Genomic DNA, 16,059 nt, shown 5'->3' on the forward strand with positions numbered 1-16,059 from the left:
ACATTTCTATTATATACTGCTCCACCAGCCTCCATAACTTCACACAGAGAGTACCTCAGCTGCCGCCATGAAAAACTGAAACATACATTTCCTGTCCAGTTTGGGTCTCAACTGAACCTAAATGCTCTTACTTTGGTAAAAGAACAAATACACAACAACAACAGTAATAATAATAATGATAATAGTCAAAGTGAACTTTATTTTCATTCAGACCATACAACAAGAAGTGCACAGCCAAATGACATTGTTCTCCCAGCTCCAAGTGCAAAAATAAAAAGGCAAGTAACTGAACACAACAAAAATATAGACATAATACACACAGCATAGACAGACAAAAAGTATACGTATAGACCTAAAGACAAACTGAGACATAAAAAATGAAAAATTGCATGTCATCTCACAGTGGTTGGATTATTGCACATTGATCATTGAGTAAATGTAAACTTGGCACTGGTGAATATGAATAAGGTGCTTGAGTGATGAAACATTGAATTATTGCACAAAAAATATCTGCATTTTAGAAGATGTAAGATATGAATTCATGGGAGCTGAATATATGTGTCTGCCTGTGTTCAGCAGTGCAACAGTCATCAGGCCAGCATATTTGTGTATTGTTAAATGGAATATAATAATAATAACAACAATTAAACTAATTATACTTAAAGTTCAAGCTTTGGTTTTTGCAGTACAAGACAAACAACAGTCTGTCCTATTCAGGGTCAGAGGCCGTCCCACGTGGACACCCTGTGTTTTGAACTGTTTTCCTGTGACAGATGTTTCCCAAAACTGAGGGAACCAGAACAGCATTCAGTTGAGCACATGACTCCGCTAAGGCCCTATAGTCCCCTTAAGTTCAATCAAGCTGCACCAATTTGCACACTCTCAGATACCCCTTAAAACGGCCCTTTTGTAAAAATCAAGTTGAGTCCATTATTCCCTCGGAAATCAGTGAAAATGTCCAAAAAAAGGTCCTATCTCACAATGTTAGAGAAAGTCAAAAAACAAACAAACAAACAAAATAACCAACAAACTAATGGACAAAACCTCCTTGGTGGAGGTAATTACTGGGGGTGTTTCAGACGTGGTCCACACACTGTGTTGCTATCAAGAGATACATGAATGGATATCAGCGTTTTCTCCTGGCTGATGGTTCATGTGCAAATATAACCTGGCCAGGAGTAGAGTGTTATTGGAGTGGAGACCCATATCAGTGACATGTCCAGATTTGTTCATAGGGATCCAGTTGGCTGGGGGCAGTCTGGTGTCTCATATTGTCACTACAAGGGTTGTCTACTTAGGCTCCAAAAGCCCAGCCTGACGTGTGTGGGTGGCCACTTCAATGCTGCGGATTGTACTAAATCAGCTGCCAGGCTGAACAAGTGTCAGCAGATTCTTCAAACTCAGCATGCAAGTGTCTCATATTTCATTTTTTCCAGGGAGGCCACTAGCCAGAAAAGAAACCACACTCACTATCCTCCACCTGCTCACTCAAAGCTGGAGTTGACCTCTCTGCAAGAGCAAACAGGAGTGGTCCAAGTGTGAAGACAAGCTAATCTCTTCATGGAAAAACAGTTGTCTCCGGTCACACAAAAACATGGGGGCGCAAACATGGAGCCTGCATCATGCTATATATATATTTAGTTCCAATAACACTTGTTAATTTTACACACATGTTCTGTTGATACTTATTCTAATAGCACTGTTAGCTTGTTTAGCTTATTGTACTGTGTTTTCTTAGCCTAAGCTTTTACTGTTAATTCCATATTTCTTTTTACTTTATTGCCCAAATTTGCATGTGTTACTAATTTGTAATATACAGGCTTGCTCCACACAAACTTTCCTTGTGTTTGCATAGTGACAATAAAGATCTATTGAATCTAGTCTTGATGTTATTATATGAGGCAATAATCATAACTTTAAGACTGATCATTTCAATCCATGCTATCTAAACTGTTTCATTCCACATATTCAGAAGAGGACTTTAGCCTCTCAGGGTGTAAAGGGATCATTTTAATTGAGAACTAGAACTGACTTGCAATGAATGAACAAACAAAAAAAACAAGTGTAATCAGCAGACATAAAAACACAGAGAGTCACGGTCAGCCATGTTTTCTGTTTAGGTTTGACGTTGGAACGGTTGAAGGTCAGAAGAGTGGAAATCTCCACAGGGAAATTCCGACCCCCCACTTTGCATGAAGCCCAAGCAAGTGTTTGGCGGGGGGGAACTACATTTCCCAAAATGCCCTTCGGCAGTCGTCACCGTGTTGTTGCGGAAGTGCTAGTGATGCTCACCGCTGTCAGTTGCTTTCATTCCTCTGAGCAGATTTAACTCACCGGTCCGTGTTTGTAGCCACATCACTTATATATAAAATAACTACTGGAGTAATGGCGGCTCTGAAATACGCAGGTATGGACGATACAGACAGTGAGGACGAGTTACCGCCCGGGTGGGAAGAGAGGTCTACTAAAGATGGATGGGTCTACTATGCGAGGTGAGTGTGACACCTCATGTTAAATGTAAATAATAGCCTAACCGTACATGAGTTTAACTTATATTCTTATTATCAGTGTGTGGCTAACAAAGCTTGCTAGCTACACCAGGTTAAATAACGTGACACATGTTAGCTGACAGGTCTAAATGTGCTCAGGGCTCATGTGGGCTCAGTGTGTTCTGCTGCTTGACAGGTATTTAATATGAAATGTCTTGATAAGTAGTTCAGGTTATATACAGGAACAGGTCCTGTATATAACCTGAACTACTTATCAGTCTTGTATCTGTATGACAGAGAAACTCTTTGAATAAAACAATCTTAAAACACATCAGTAAAGACAGTGTTCATCTGGCCCCTTCGCCAAAGTGCCTGCTCATTGTGGGACCTGCTTTAAATTGAACCGAATTGAATACCTTTTATTTGAGTTCATTTATTTTTTGCCATGGATTTTTGTGAAGCACTTTGTAACCTGGTTTACGATGGAAAGAAAAAACTCCCTCGTAAACTGGAAGAAACATCTAGATCCGGACTCTGTGTCTGCGGCCATCTGCCTCAACAGGTTGGGGTGAGCAGAGACAAATGGGGAGGAGAGGGAAGATGGGTGGAAAAGAGAGGAGAGAAGAAAGAGAGAGAGATAAGGGAGGGGAGGAGAGAGTGACTAACTTTGTTCACATTTTCCAAATTGGATCCCATAGACGTATGTGATGTCTATATTGATTGACTCTATTTTTTTTTCTGGTATAAATATGTTTCATGTGTCCTTAGTATTTGAGTCCTTGTGTCATCTGCTGTTGTTTCTTTTCTGTATCTACTCTCTTAGGTTGCATTTCATTTCACTCTGTAGTTTTTGTCCACTCCATTTTCTTGCTTATTTGTTCCTTAGTCATGTTCAACATCAACCAACCTAGAGACTGCAGATGAAAATGAGCCTTTTTCGCAAAATCTGGCACATTAACATAACGCTGATGTCGACCAATATGCACCGTCCCTGATAGACAGATGAGAGGTGTAAAGGGTCGTTCCGTGTCAACTCATGACACTTCTGGTCCGCACCGTCACACAGATATCAATGAAGTTTGGCATGTTGATTTGGTGACATGAGAAACCTACGGAACCAGAATGTTACGTGTTTCGAATCCTCATTAAGGGAAATGTGGGCTCGATTTAAAGCTCTTTTCCAGCTCTCTGTTTACCTTAACAGAGTGTTGTCCCCAATATAGAAAAATAACTGTATTATGAGTGATTTTAACAGTTAAATATGAATTGCAAAAATATATACTCATATGTGAAACAACTGATTCACACACGGTGCAATAACTATACATACAATTGTGCAATAACTATTCACACACACTCCATACAGTTAAAGTTGTTCCTTCATTTGCAATGAATGTCACACTGCAACTTTGAATGTATATAGTTTTAGTTTTGTATTGTATTGTATTTGACTCTTTCTATACTAAGCTCTTTCTACCTTGCTTTTATTTCAATTTAACTATTGCACTGCTGAGCTGACTGGTTTATTCTTGTCCAACACATTTCATTGTACTGTTGACCCTGTGTTAACTTGCATATGACAAATAAAAACTTGAAACTTATAATTTCATCAAGACCTCCAGGAAGTTTGGTCTGTGGTTTTTGAGTCATTGCTGAGATATCATTACTTATCAGAAGTGGCAGTACATCACTTCTTACATACACTACACACTACTGGATAGTGTGCTAAAAGAAATGCGACATGAGTGGAATCACAATTTCTTAGCTAAAGGTTAGTTCAATTAATTGCAAAACTGCACTTACATCACTGTTTGAATGTTCATGGTAATGAACCTCTTAGAATTAGTGGTCATTCTTTATTCGTCTATGTGTATGACCAGTCAAAGTCACAGAGTCCCCTCAGACAGTTCAAACTAAATTAGCCAACTCCCTTAATTGCTATCTGAGACACATGAAATTCTGGTTCCATAGGTTTCTCATATGACCAAATCAACATGCACAATTTTATTAAGATGAGCCTGACGGCGCGGCCCAAAAGTGTGATGATTTGACTCAGAAGGATCTTAAAGTAATGTACGAAGGCCACATGAAATAATATCTTCTTTTTGTCTCTGTGTACCAACAGCCATGATGAGATGAAGACACAGTGGGAACACCCCAAGACTGGAAAGAAAAAGCGTTGTGCTGGAGGTTTGATTTATTCACTTGTTTTTTTAGTAATTCTTCCAGGGTTATTAAAGCATGCCAGGCAGAGGTTGTTTTTTTTTTCTAACCAAAGAAAGGATTAAAACAGAGTCCTTATAAAGGTACCACTTGATGTACCAGTTGCTGGGTGATCATTCAATCACAGTTAATGAAATCAGGAAATTAATCAGTGTCTTCTTGAATTATATATTATTCTTATCAAATGGAATTATGCTTAATATAGTTTTGTATTCTATCTAATGGTGTTATGGCAGTGAAGTGGTTAGCGCTGTCATCTCACCAAAGAAGGTTCTGGGTTTGTACTTCACCATCTGTGTGCCCTTTGCAAGTTCCTGTGTTATGGTAGGTTTTCGTCGCATATTCTGGCTTCCTCGCTCAGTCCAAAGACTTGCAGCCTATGTTAAATGTTTAAATCTAAATTGTCCATAAATGTGAATGGTTGTATTTTTTGGTGGTTTTCCTGTCAACTTGGATTGGCTCCACCCCCCTCCTCAGAGAGCATCAAAAGATAAGCAATATAGCTGATGGATAATGGTGCCATAACCTTAACTTAAACACCAGGGGATTGGGCTGCTGTCTTGTTAAATTCCTTGTTTCTTGCTTCATGTAAAGTTGTTCGCTTAAGTACTCCATAAATTCAGTTTTTTTTTAATATGACTGTTAGCGGTTGGAGAGATTAATTCCAGTCCAATGTTTTCTGGCTGTCAAAGACAAATGATGCCTGTCTTTTCCCACAGATTTACCGTATGGCTGGGAGCAAGAAACCGATGAAAAAGGACAGATCATTTATGTTGAGTAAGTGGATTGATCATTGATCCTCCCTGTGCTTAACAATGAAAGCAACATGTTTATTTTGGCTCCATGGGATGTGTGTGCAATCGTGGAATTATGTTCTATTGTAACGTTCTATTCCCTCTGTCATTTCCAGTCACATTAACAAGCGGACCACATATTTTGATCCGCGTCAGGCGTTCACAGTAGAGGATGTGGTGGTGAAGCCAAAGCGATACGATGGCAACACTGCTGCTCTCGAGATCCTGCAAGGTCGCGACTTCTCTGACAAGGTTGTCGTCATCACTGGGGGCAACTCGGGCGTCGGTGAGTTTGATTTAATCCTTTTGTGTTTTCACACAGTTCAATAATGGTTTTTCATAGATGTGCTCAAAACCAGCAGCATGTAGTAAAGTGTGTTTCCAAGCAGAGGTCACTAGGTGGTGGTGTGGTATCACTTTAGTCGTTGGGTGTCTCTGCTCCCTGAGAGCGCCAATCCCTCCACAGTCAGAAACATTCATCAACATTAGCATCCAAAATGATACACTTAGACTCAACAAATCACTCCTTAATACCAAACATGATTGTATTGAAGTTCATTAGCTGGGCTGAATTGGATGTCATTGTTAACTGTAATGAATGATGTCCATTTGTACCCAGCAAATGCATGGCTCACTATATAATGGTTTGGAAACAAATGCATTTCCTCTTTCCTTGAGTTTAAATTAGCACAAGTAGTGGCCATTTGTTCAGACTCGCTGCTTTGTTCGGGATAGATAGTGACAGCATGAGGGAAATCAAATAAACATAAAATTGTTAATTGTCTTTATATTCAAATTGTTTGTCCCTAGAAAAGTCACAGCAGTGTAATTGCTGTGTGTGTATATTATGAGATGCAGCTAAGCAGGACTGTGCTACATAGATTTACTGGAGCCTGGAGACTTTCTCTAAACAGAGAAGCTACTGAACTTTAACGCCTTCCTGACCTTGATCTTACTCTGTTTCCTTCTGTATACATATACATACTGAATAATATAAGGATTGATTTATGGACTGTAATCAAAATCACATTCTTTTTCAAAATTTCACCACACTAAACGGCTTTATTAAATATACGCTCCTTAATACAGTAGACAATGTAAATTACATGAATAACTAAGATCATTTCTCTTCTCTTCTCCTATGACTGTATTTGTGTAACAGTGTAACAAATGGGACAAAAATAACAATTTATTACGTAGTTTACATTAATACTTCAGTCCAGCTTGACATAATTACCTCGCCGCAGAGGTTACGTTTTCCACTGCATTTGTTTGTTTGGTAGTTAGTTAGCAGGATTATGCGACAACCACTGGACGGATTACCACAAAATTTTGTGGAAGTGCGGTATGGGTCAGGAAAGAACCTATAAAATGTTGGTGCGGATCTAGATGAGGAATCAGGCCCAGGAATTCTTTTGTTTTTTTATATTTTCATTGATTTCTCAAAGAATAATTAATGGATTTTGATGAATACATATCAGACATGTTTTGGAGAGTGTTATTTTTGACAGTGTGCAAATTGGCGCAGATCCAAATAAAACAATCTGGATGTAGTGAATTTGAATATGGTTTCATAAAAGAACTGAAGGGCCTTGGCGGAGGTATGCGCTCTCTGAGTGACATTCTTGTTCAGTTGTGGGAATGTTTCACTTATTCTTGAGTTGGAGACTTGCACAGGAAAAAAAACACAACCATTCCTTTATTGGGCAGAAGAGGATTAATATGTAATTTAGATTAAAATAGATTATCCAACAGCATAATGACCCAAATAATGCAAAATATCAAATCTAAGAGAGGCCTGTATTAATTATGAAATAAAAAATGTATTCTAACACAGAGTACTCGTATAAACGGCTTATCTGCCAGTCACTACTACAATAGTCCATCGTGACCTTAAAGAACTTCTGTGGATGAACAAAGTGAACGGTCAACACCACAACCCACAAAGACACTCAATGGGACGATCTAAACGATTTCTGGAAGCTGTGAATTAAAAAAATATAACAAAACTGTTTGGCCTTTTTTTGAAAAAGCTGTGAGCAATGATGTTTCAGAGAGTGCAGAAAATAACCACAAGAGGGCACAGGAGGTCCACAGTGTGGCTGCTGTGGAGGATTCTAAAACGTTACCATATTAACTGCTTCACATGTGCCTGTTTTTAGTTAAAAATAGTGAAAAAGATAATTCACATTTAACATTTGTTGGAATGTGGTTTAACAATAAAAATGTGTTCATCTGAAAAAAAAATATTTTCTCTCGAGAACGCATCAAACAGCTACAACACACAGACATTTTTATAGTGTGTGAATACTTAATAAACCCATATTAACATAACCTTTGTTTTACTCAACCACATATTAAATATGCATCAGCCATAATTAACAGTATTCTAATAGTAATTGCTACTGCTGGTGTGCTCCTTTGACATTCCTCCAGTGAAATGTGGTTATGCCAATTGGTTGGACCCACTTAGCATTTTAATGACATCAATAGTGTTTTAATCCAAGTGTCAAGGCTATTTCCATTTTCTTCAGTGCTTATTTCTTCGACAGGAAATGTGACATTTTTATTAGTAATGGTGGGTTGTTATTTAATTAGCGAATTTACATTTGGGATTTCTAATTTACTTCTTAATGCACGTGAACATGAAAAGCACATATATGAGTTTATTTATGCATGAAATGTCATAGTCTCTGGTTTTGTTTCGTGCCTTGAAGCCCCATTGCAGTATGGTGCTGGGAGGTGGGACAGTAATGCGGTTTGTCTCACCGATGTGATTACTGCGCTGGGTTCACAACATTAGTCTTCCTCTCGCGACTTTCTTTTGTAAATTAAAAACCAGTCCCTACCTGAATGGTGTTTTTAATTGTGATAATGGAAATAAATGATCGCCGTTTGTTTTCCTCCTATTTCTCCTTCTCTCGCTCCCCCCTTCTCTTTAAAGGTTTTCTTACTCTTATAGACCTGTGGTTGTACACCTGTACCTCTGCATTGATTCTTAAGTGGCTGTGACCCAGGCCTGAGCCTCCTATCCATCCCCATTACACACTGCTGTTCAGGCCCTAATTCCCCTGCTTTCAACTAACTCTCAGGTTATTTACTGGCCAGGGGTCCATGGAACAGTTGTCCTTAAAGGGCCATTATCGTGATATCTCTGGCCCCGACTTCTTCCACACACAAAAAACTTAAAATAAACGCACAACATTATTTTCAGGAATCAAAACCTCACATTTTTGTTTGCTATTTTTTTCACAGTAGTCCTAAAGCTTTAGTGTAAGCTCTTTCCTAAAATATCTTTTTTGTCGAGGTAAGACTATATTTGTATTCTCTGAACACAGACATTCACCTTTGCCCTGTGACTGCTCCTTTGGGGTTCTGTACACAACATATATGTGTCCCTCTGTCTGGGGAGCAGTGTCAGTCTCTCAGGCTCTTACAGCAGGTGCCACGTTGTCAGCACAACATATGTTTAATAGTGGTCAGAAATAATATATTGACCCTCTGTCTCACTCAGGTGAGTGCATCCAGCTGTCGTCCATGTGCTATTTTAATCCCAGCACTGTCTGTCTGACATATGACACATGTTAAATCACTGTTTGTTTTCTATTTCTAGTCAGTCCAGAAATATGGATGCATGGTGTATGATTAGTAAATTCATGGCACCAGTCAACTTTTTAAATTGTATTAATATTATTCTATATATTCAGTGTTTATTCTTTTTTATGTTGACATGTTTACCAGCCACAACATTGTGAATGGTGTTGTTTTCATGTGTGTGTGTGTGTGTGTGTGTGTGTGTGTGTGTGTGTGTGTGTGTGTGTGTGTGTGTGTGTGTGTGTGTGTGTGTGTGTGTGTGTGTGTGTGTGTGTGTGTGTGTGTGTGTGTGTGTGTGTGTGTGTGTGTGTCATTATGGCAAATATAATCCTAAAAGACTCTAGTGACAACTTTCACAGGGACGGTTCTGAGTACTTTGTCAGGTGTCTGTATGTCTGTCTGAGGACAGATTTTGTCACTGTGCTTCACAAACCAAATGCATTCTCAAAACTGTCCAGGACTATAATAATAATAATAATAATAATAACTTTAATAGCACTTATCTAAACAAGGTTACAAAGTGCTTAACAAAAATCCATGGCAAAAAGATGAATGAACTCAAATAAAAGGTATTCAATTTGGTTCAATTTTAAGTGTCAAATCATAACATAATAAGATCAAGACCTTGAAAGTCAAAATGAAGGCCTAGTTGGAAGATAGTTGTGTTCTGATCCATGACTACTGAGCACAAATTGGCTGGATCGTCACTTTCTGTACTTGGTCGTAGAGCAGCAGCCACAGTTGCAAAGCTCTATACTCAGTCTAAATGCATGCACTGAATTCCACATGGTATATGCAGGGTCAATGCTGGAATAAGAAGCAGAAAAGACTCAGGCGGCCCAGATGGGAAATAGCAAGGATTTGCGGCGGAGCGCTTGGTAATGTTTTAGTATCTTTATGCATTGTCTCCACAGTGTTTTAGGACTTTGAATGTTATTCTTATTCATGAAAGACTAACATTGTTCTATGTTTGTGTTGATCCCGGTGTTGTGTTGGGAGGATTAAGTGTCAGGCCGGTGCTCTCCTCTCTCTGGATGGAGAGATCCCTAAGCATATTCAGTGAGTCGCAGAGCTGGGGGAGCCTCTGTGTGCAGATTAAACCCATAGCCTAGCTTTGTGGCTGATCATTAGATTGAGGCAGATTTGTTAAGCATAACTGCCATTAAATTGGCTGCAAAGCTCTGGTATTTACTGCACTGCTGTTTATGAATAAGGACCCCCTTAAAGACCCGCGCAGCGATGCGTTAAACCCGAGCCTCAGTAAGGAGGGATATGCATTATTCATAGTGGGAGGAATTAGATGGATAAAAAGATGTTCCTGGTGAGGGTGGCATGCGGTGCCTGTGTCTCGGTGTGTGTGTGTCACTGAGCAGCTCTGAGTGGCTGCGTGTGGTTTAGATGACATCTGTGACACATCTGTGTTTATATTCAGAGGTCTGATACCATTTGTGTGTGTGTGTGTGTGTGTGTGTGTGTGTGTGTGTCTATGTCCTGCTCTGTCTCGTCTGTGTTAGCTTCTGAACTTAGCAACCGAGAAAATCGAAGGAGAGTTTTCTTTTTTTTCCTTTTTCAACGGGCTTTTCATGTCCTCTCTGATGAATGTGTTTATTGGCTACGTAATGAGAACCAGTTATGGTTGGTTAGTCAAATTATTCAACTTTATTAACCTTGGATGAAATTTGCTATGCCGACCCAAACTGGTGTAACATGCAAAGAGTATTATGCTGGAGGCCAGAAGGGTTCAATAATGATTACAGCTCTAATATAATAGAACTGAAGTGGTTAGAGGGAAAGGATGGAATACATATATGTGCTTAAAGCCTATAGGTAAAATAAAATGAAAGGGTATTGGGTTATTGTGTGTAGTCAAGTAGTTTATAGACCTATCGAGTTTACTGTCTGCAGATGATGAGGGGATGAAAGTTACATGATGGGGGGGATTTTGATGACAGGGATGAAAATAGCCCTAACATTCAAATGCAGTATATGTGCACGAGCAGGCTTCTGGTGACTGTGTTGATCCATGTGCATGTGTGTGTGATGTGTGTTTATCAGGTTTACTGGTCTGTCTGTCTGTCTGTCTGTGTGTGTGTGTGTGTGTGTGTGTGTGTGTGTGTGTGTGTGTGTGTGTGTGTGTGTGTGTGTGTGTGTGTGTGTGTGTGTGTGTGTGTGTGTGTGTGTGTGTGTGTGTGTGTGTGTGTGTGTGTGTGTGTGTGGTATAAGTCTGGCTTCAGGAGCAGCTTGGGTGACCAGTGTGGTGCGAGGCCATGATGAGAGATTGTGTAGGGAGTTGGAGGTTGACACAGAGGGTCAGCGGAAGAGAGGGGGGTGGGTGGGTGAGTACTAGGTGCTGCACGGATGGTGAGACAGCAGTGGGGGGGTTAGGAAGGAGGCAGAAGGGGACAGGGAGGGGTAATAGAACCACTCCAGTGCTCTCACCTGGAACAGCTCAACCTTGGGCTGTAATTACTAACCATACATCCCACTTTTGGGGTGACATCTCCCTCCCTTCGGACTAATGGAGGGGAATTAGAGGGGATCTTAAAAGTCACAAAGTGTGTGTATGGGGTGGGGGGGTTGGGGTGGGGTTGCAATGCTCCTCACTTCTTGGGACAGCAGCAGTAGGAACAGGTGCACTCATCATTGAGACAGTCAGGAGTTAGACTGTGTCTGAAATCACTCTATCGCTCACTTATTTACTACTTTCTATATCCAGTAAAAGACACTCAGTAGTTTACTCTATATTGAGCAGTAAATTGATATTTCAAGCAGAGCTGAAAAGATCAGTTTATTGACTGATTCACTTGTTTCAGTTTCTCGAATGTGACGATTTGCTTGTCATATAATTTTGAACTGAACATATTGAGATTTTTGGACTGTCGCTCAAAACAAACTGAAGAAATTATCTAAGAAAATAAAATGTATCTGTATTCCTCTTATGAAACCACATTTAAATTTCCCCCAAACATGCCTGACTTGTTTCACCAAGATCCATGTTTTTTTTAAAATAATAAACAAAAATGTTGAAAGATGCTCTAACTCACAATGTTAAAGAAAGTGAAAATAAAACAAATCATGGATCCAACCCTTGATCTGGATTTGCACCAACATTTTATGGATTCTTTTTTTTGGGTCATGGTCCACCCCTCCACAAAATTTCATGGAAATCTGTTGAGTATTTCTTAACAAACAATCAAACAAATAAACAAATGCAGATGAAAAACTGACCTAATTGGTGGAAGTTATGATTAACAGAATGATCTGAAGATGAATCAGTATTAAAATAGCTTTTTAAAATCACTCTTTCAGACACCTCATCATAATCATTGGCATCATTTTGCGTAGCTGACCAGCGTATCACACAGCTGTAAACTTCATTGCTTGGTGGTATAGTGAGGTCGTCCTGGGAGCCAAGATTGTCCATGAACAGGTTCAAGTCCAGCTGGGGACCTCTGTAGCACAAGTAGTCATTCACAATTTATCTTTCTCCTAATTTCCTTTTATCTACTGTCAATAATAACAGCAAATAACACAAGAAAAAATCATTGTCTAAGAAAAGAGGAATTGTCAATTTCCCATTACCAGATTACCTAATTTATAAACACTTAATCAACTCAAATTTATTAATCAATCAAATTGACGTCACCAAATTAAACTAGGAAGAGATACACAGAATCAAACAGTGTTATTACAAGTCACATATCTATTCATGGCTCAACATATTTTTCATTTTGTGCATGGTGTGTGTTACCCTTGTGTTATTCCAGCCACACATTCAGCTCTGGTGAGAAGGGGGATTGTGGGAACTCGACATGTTTACCCACAGGTCTTGTAATGATCTGAATTGACTTCTGTTTGCCCAATTGTACTGCAGAGCTTATTTTAGTTAAATGCCTCTTTGGATGCAGATCAAGGGAGAGAAGGAGCGAGCAGCTCCGTTTGCCAAATAAACACGTTTACTGACGAAGCTGGTAATGATCTCATTACACTGAGCCAATACACCTGTGTACGAGGGGGATCCAGAGAGGGGCGGCGGGCCAGGGAGGACAAACAAAGCGTGAAATCACTAAATCACACTCATTATTGGGGGATATCAGTAGGGCCAGGATCCTAATGTACCATGAAGCGCATTCACTGCTTAATGGACATTTTACACATTTTTCTAATACATTTTACACATTTCTAAATACACAGTAAAGCACATTTTCAACAATAGCGGAGCCATTTACTGTATTTTTGATACGTTGTGAAGCTCTAGTTTGAACAAGCACACGGTCAAAAGATCAACTTTAACTGGGTTAAACTGTGGGATCCTCATCTCGCACCTTCTTTAAGAAAGGTTTCCCCAAAATAAGAATCTTCCTCACACATCTCCATCTTTATAATGCTATTTTTCGATCAGACAAAAGAACTGTGACGATCAGTACAGCACAACAGTCAGGCCTCCTGTGTGTTGTTCAATAGCTTATGGCGTCTGTCGATCCACCAGAGCAATAAAAACCTCCCTCTGACCCCTCGTCATGTTCCACCATCAGTGTACAATGCAGAAACAGGCTCTCTTCGTTGTACACCTGATCAGGAACTAATTTCAGCGCGGCCCTCTCTGCCGGCAACACGGGTGAGAGGGCGGGGAGTCTCTGTTACAGCAGTGCCACTCTCGTTATTTCACAATTAATGTCAAGCCCTTGTTATTTTTCATCGGAAATACATGGCCGCGGTGCTGCTGCTGCTGTTGTTGCTGCCATATTCTAATTTGTTCTCCATTATGGAAAACACTGGTGTTGATTAATTTCACTTTCATGGTTTGTACACACAACAAGTGAGAGTGAGATGTTGTTGTTTACCAGCATCCAGCCGTCCTCGACAATTTCTGAACGCATAAGAAAACGCTTTAAAATTGGCACGTTTGGAATTTAAAATCTTAAAATTTTTTTTAATCATACGTTAAGGGCATATCAGAGGTAGATATTTTTGTATTAATTAAATCAGATTTATTTTTGCATGACGTAGAGAAGATTTTTGTTTCTCAAAGCCTGCTGCTCCACCTGCAGATTCAAAGCGCATATTTACTCTGGGAGTCACACCGCTCGTTTTTTGTGTCATGTTGTTTTTATTTTCATTTCCATTTCCTCTGAGTGAAATAATCTCTGCTCACAGCCACAGTCCCCTCCATTACACCTAATAAGGTGTCATATAATTTAATTCCATGCTTCACTTGTCAGAAAGGGCTTCCAATCCTACTCCAATTTTGAGTTTTAATAGATATTAGTCCTTAGCACTCTCCTCACAATTAGGCCTCCCAGTTTTGCTCTTAATGAAAATCAGATTAAGACATATAATCTAATTACAGTTCATATTAATCCACCCTCTGATACACTCTGCCTCTCAGACCCTCTGAGCCGCAGATCAGTTATTGTGGCCGTCGGTTTGTCAGTCGGGGCACTCACACTGTGAATGTGTCTATATGATGGTATGTATTTACTGTGGGGCTGAAAAATGTGATGCTGTTGAACTTTTCCACGACACTTTGAAGGATAGTAAATGTCAGAGGAAATAAAAATACGGTGAAGGGAAAAAAAGTTAATCTCATAAATTAATTCAACCTACGGGTTGAAATGACCCATTTAGACTTGTAATTTAGAAATGAACTTCTCTCCCTCTATCTTCAGTTTTTGTCAGTTTTATCGTGACTATATGATTTGGATAGAGCCATGAAGTCGTCTTGGACTGATAAATTCTGGGCGTATCTGCGGACCTCGTTTCATGGGAGAAATGTCCTTATCAGAGGCCCTTTGATGTTCCGAAATATCACACCGAGGTTCAGTCTGAATGTCATGTCTGTTCGATTGTTCATTTGACACCCCTCTATTATGATCCATGTTTTCATAATTACTGCCATCACTGTATAATTAACAACATAATTAACAACCGACCTCCCTTCCTCTAGCCCCAGTGTGAGCAGAGATGCCTTCTCCAGAGCCGGCGGTCAAATTCAAAACTTTATCTAAGACGAGGGGGAAGAAGTCTTGAACCACAATAATTCCATCAGTTTCATCACTTCAGAGAGAAATTATTAACTCCATCTCCTGGACCACTGGGTTACTCAATGAAATAAATTATATGGGAAATTGATAGGGATTTTAACTTCCACCCCCACCATCAGCATCAGCACCACCACCCCCCACCCCCCATTAGATTCAACCCCTGAGAATCAAAGTTATCTTCAGAAAAAAACTCATCTTTGAAGCATTGCTCGCTTATTTTCCGTCTTTTTTAATATCTTTGTGTCTCTCTGTCTCCCTCCACATGTCGCAGGCTTTGAGACAGCCAGGTCTTTTGCTCTTCACGGCGCCCATGTGATTCTGGCGTGTCGGAACCTGTCCCGGGCCATCAAGGCCAGTAGCCTCATACAGCAGGAGTGGGTAAGTGACAGGAAAACCCAGGAATGCTATCTGTAAAGTAACAATGAATTCATCTCACTAATAGGCGTTGGCTGGGCAGCCAAAGTGTGCACAGGCACGCATTGTCCAAAAAGTGCTTAAAACGGATGAGTGAGCCATGTAGTGGGCACATGCATGATCTTGCTGCCATAAACACTGATGGCATACTAAATGTGTAATAGTACGCAATTTAAAATAGTTCTCTACAAATGCACTATTAATCCTGTTTTAATTGTGTTTGCTAAAAACTACAGTGCCAGCTATTTTATTATATTATTCAGCCTTTTTTTCCTCAAGTGAAAGAATATATTTCTGACTTTATGGGACTAAGACACACAGCATTACCTCATCTTTTTTTTACTTATTAGACTAATTATTTGGGATTGGGGTTATTCTCCTACAAAAAGGCTTATTTTAGACCCCTGGCAAGTTGTGTGCTGTAGAAATAACACATCTTGTGTGTCATTACCATGAAATATATGATCCAAATTTTTCTAAGATCTCCATACTCACCTCTCC

At 39.7% G+C, this 16,059-nt stretch overlaps 1 protein-coding gene across 1 annotated transcript in view; it reads left to right on the plus strand.

The window, feature by feature from the left end:
* The first annotated feature begins 2,239 nt into the window (after positions 1–2,239).
* Positions 2,240–16,059, plus strand: part of wwox (WW domain containing oxidoreductase) — a 128,409-nt gene continuing 114,589 nt past the window's right edge. Inside the window, exons 1-5 of the mRNA XM_035156935.2 lie at positions 2,240–2,492; positions 4,615–4,679; positions 5,432–5,489; positions 5,623–5,792; positions 15,416–15,522. Of these exons, the coding sequence (XP_035012826.1) occupies positions 2,386–2,492; positions 4,615–4,679; positions 5,432–5,489; positions 5,623–5,792; positions 15,416–15,522 (507 nt within the window). The 5' untranslated portion in view covers positions 2,240–2,385. The remainder of the gene's footprint in view (positions 2,493–4,614; positions 4,680–5,431; positions 5,490–5,622; positions 5,793–15,415; positions 15,523–16,059) is intronic.

Source organism: Hippoglossus stenolepis, chromosome 5 (genome assembly GCF_022539355.2).
Source record: "Hippoglossus stenolepis isolate QCI-W04-F060 chromosome 5, HSTE1.2, whole genome shotgun sequence".
In the NCBI taxonomy this organism is placed as follows: Eukaryota; Metazoa; Chordata; class Actinopteri; order Pleuronectiformes; family Pleuronectidae; genus Hippoglossus; species Hippoglossus stenolepis.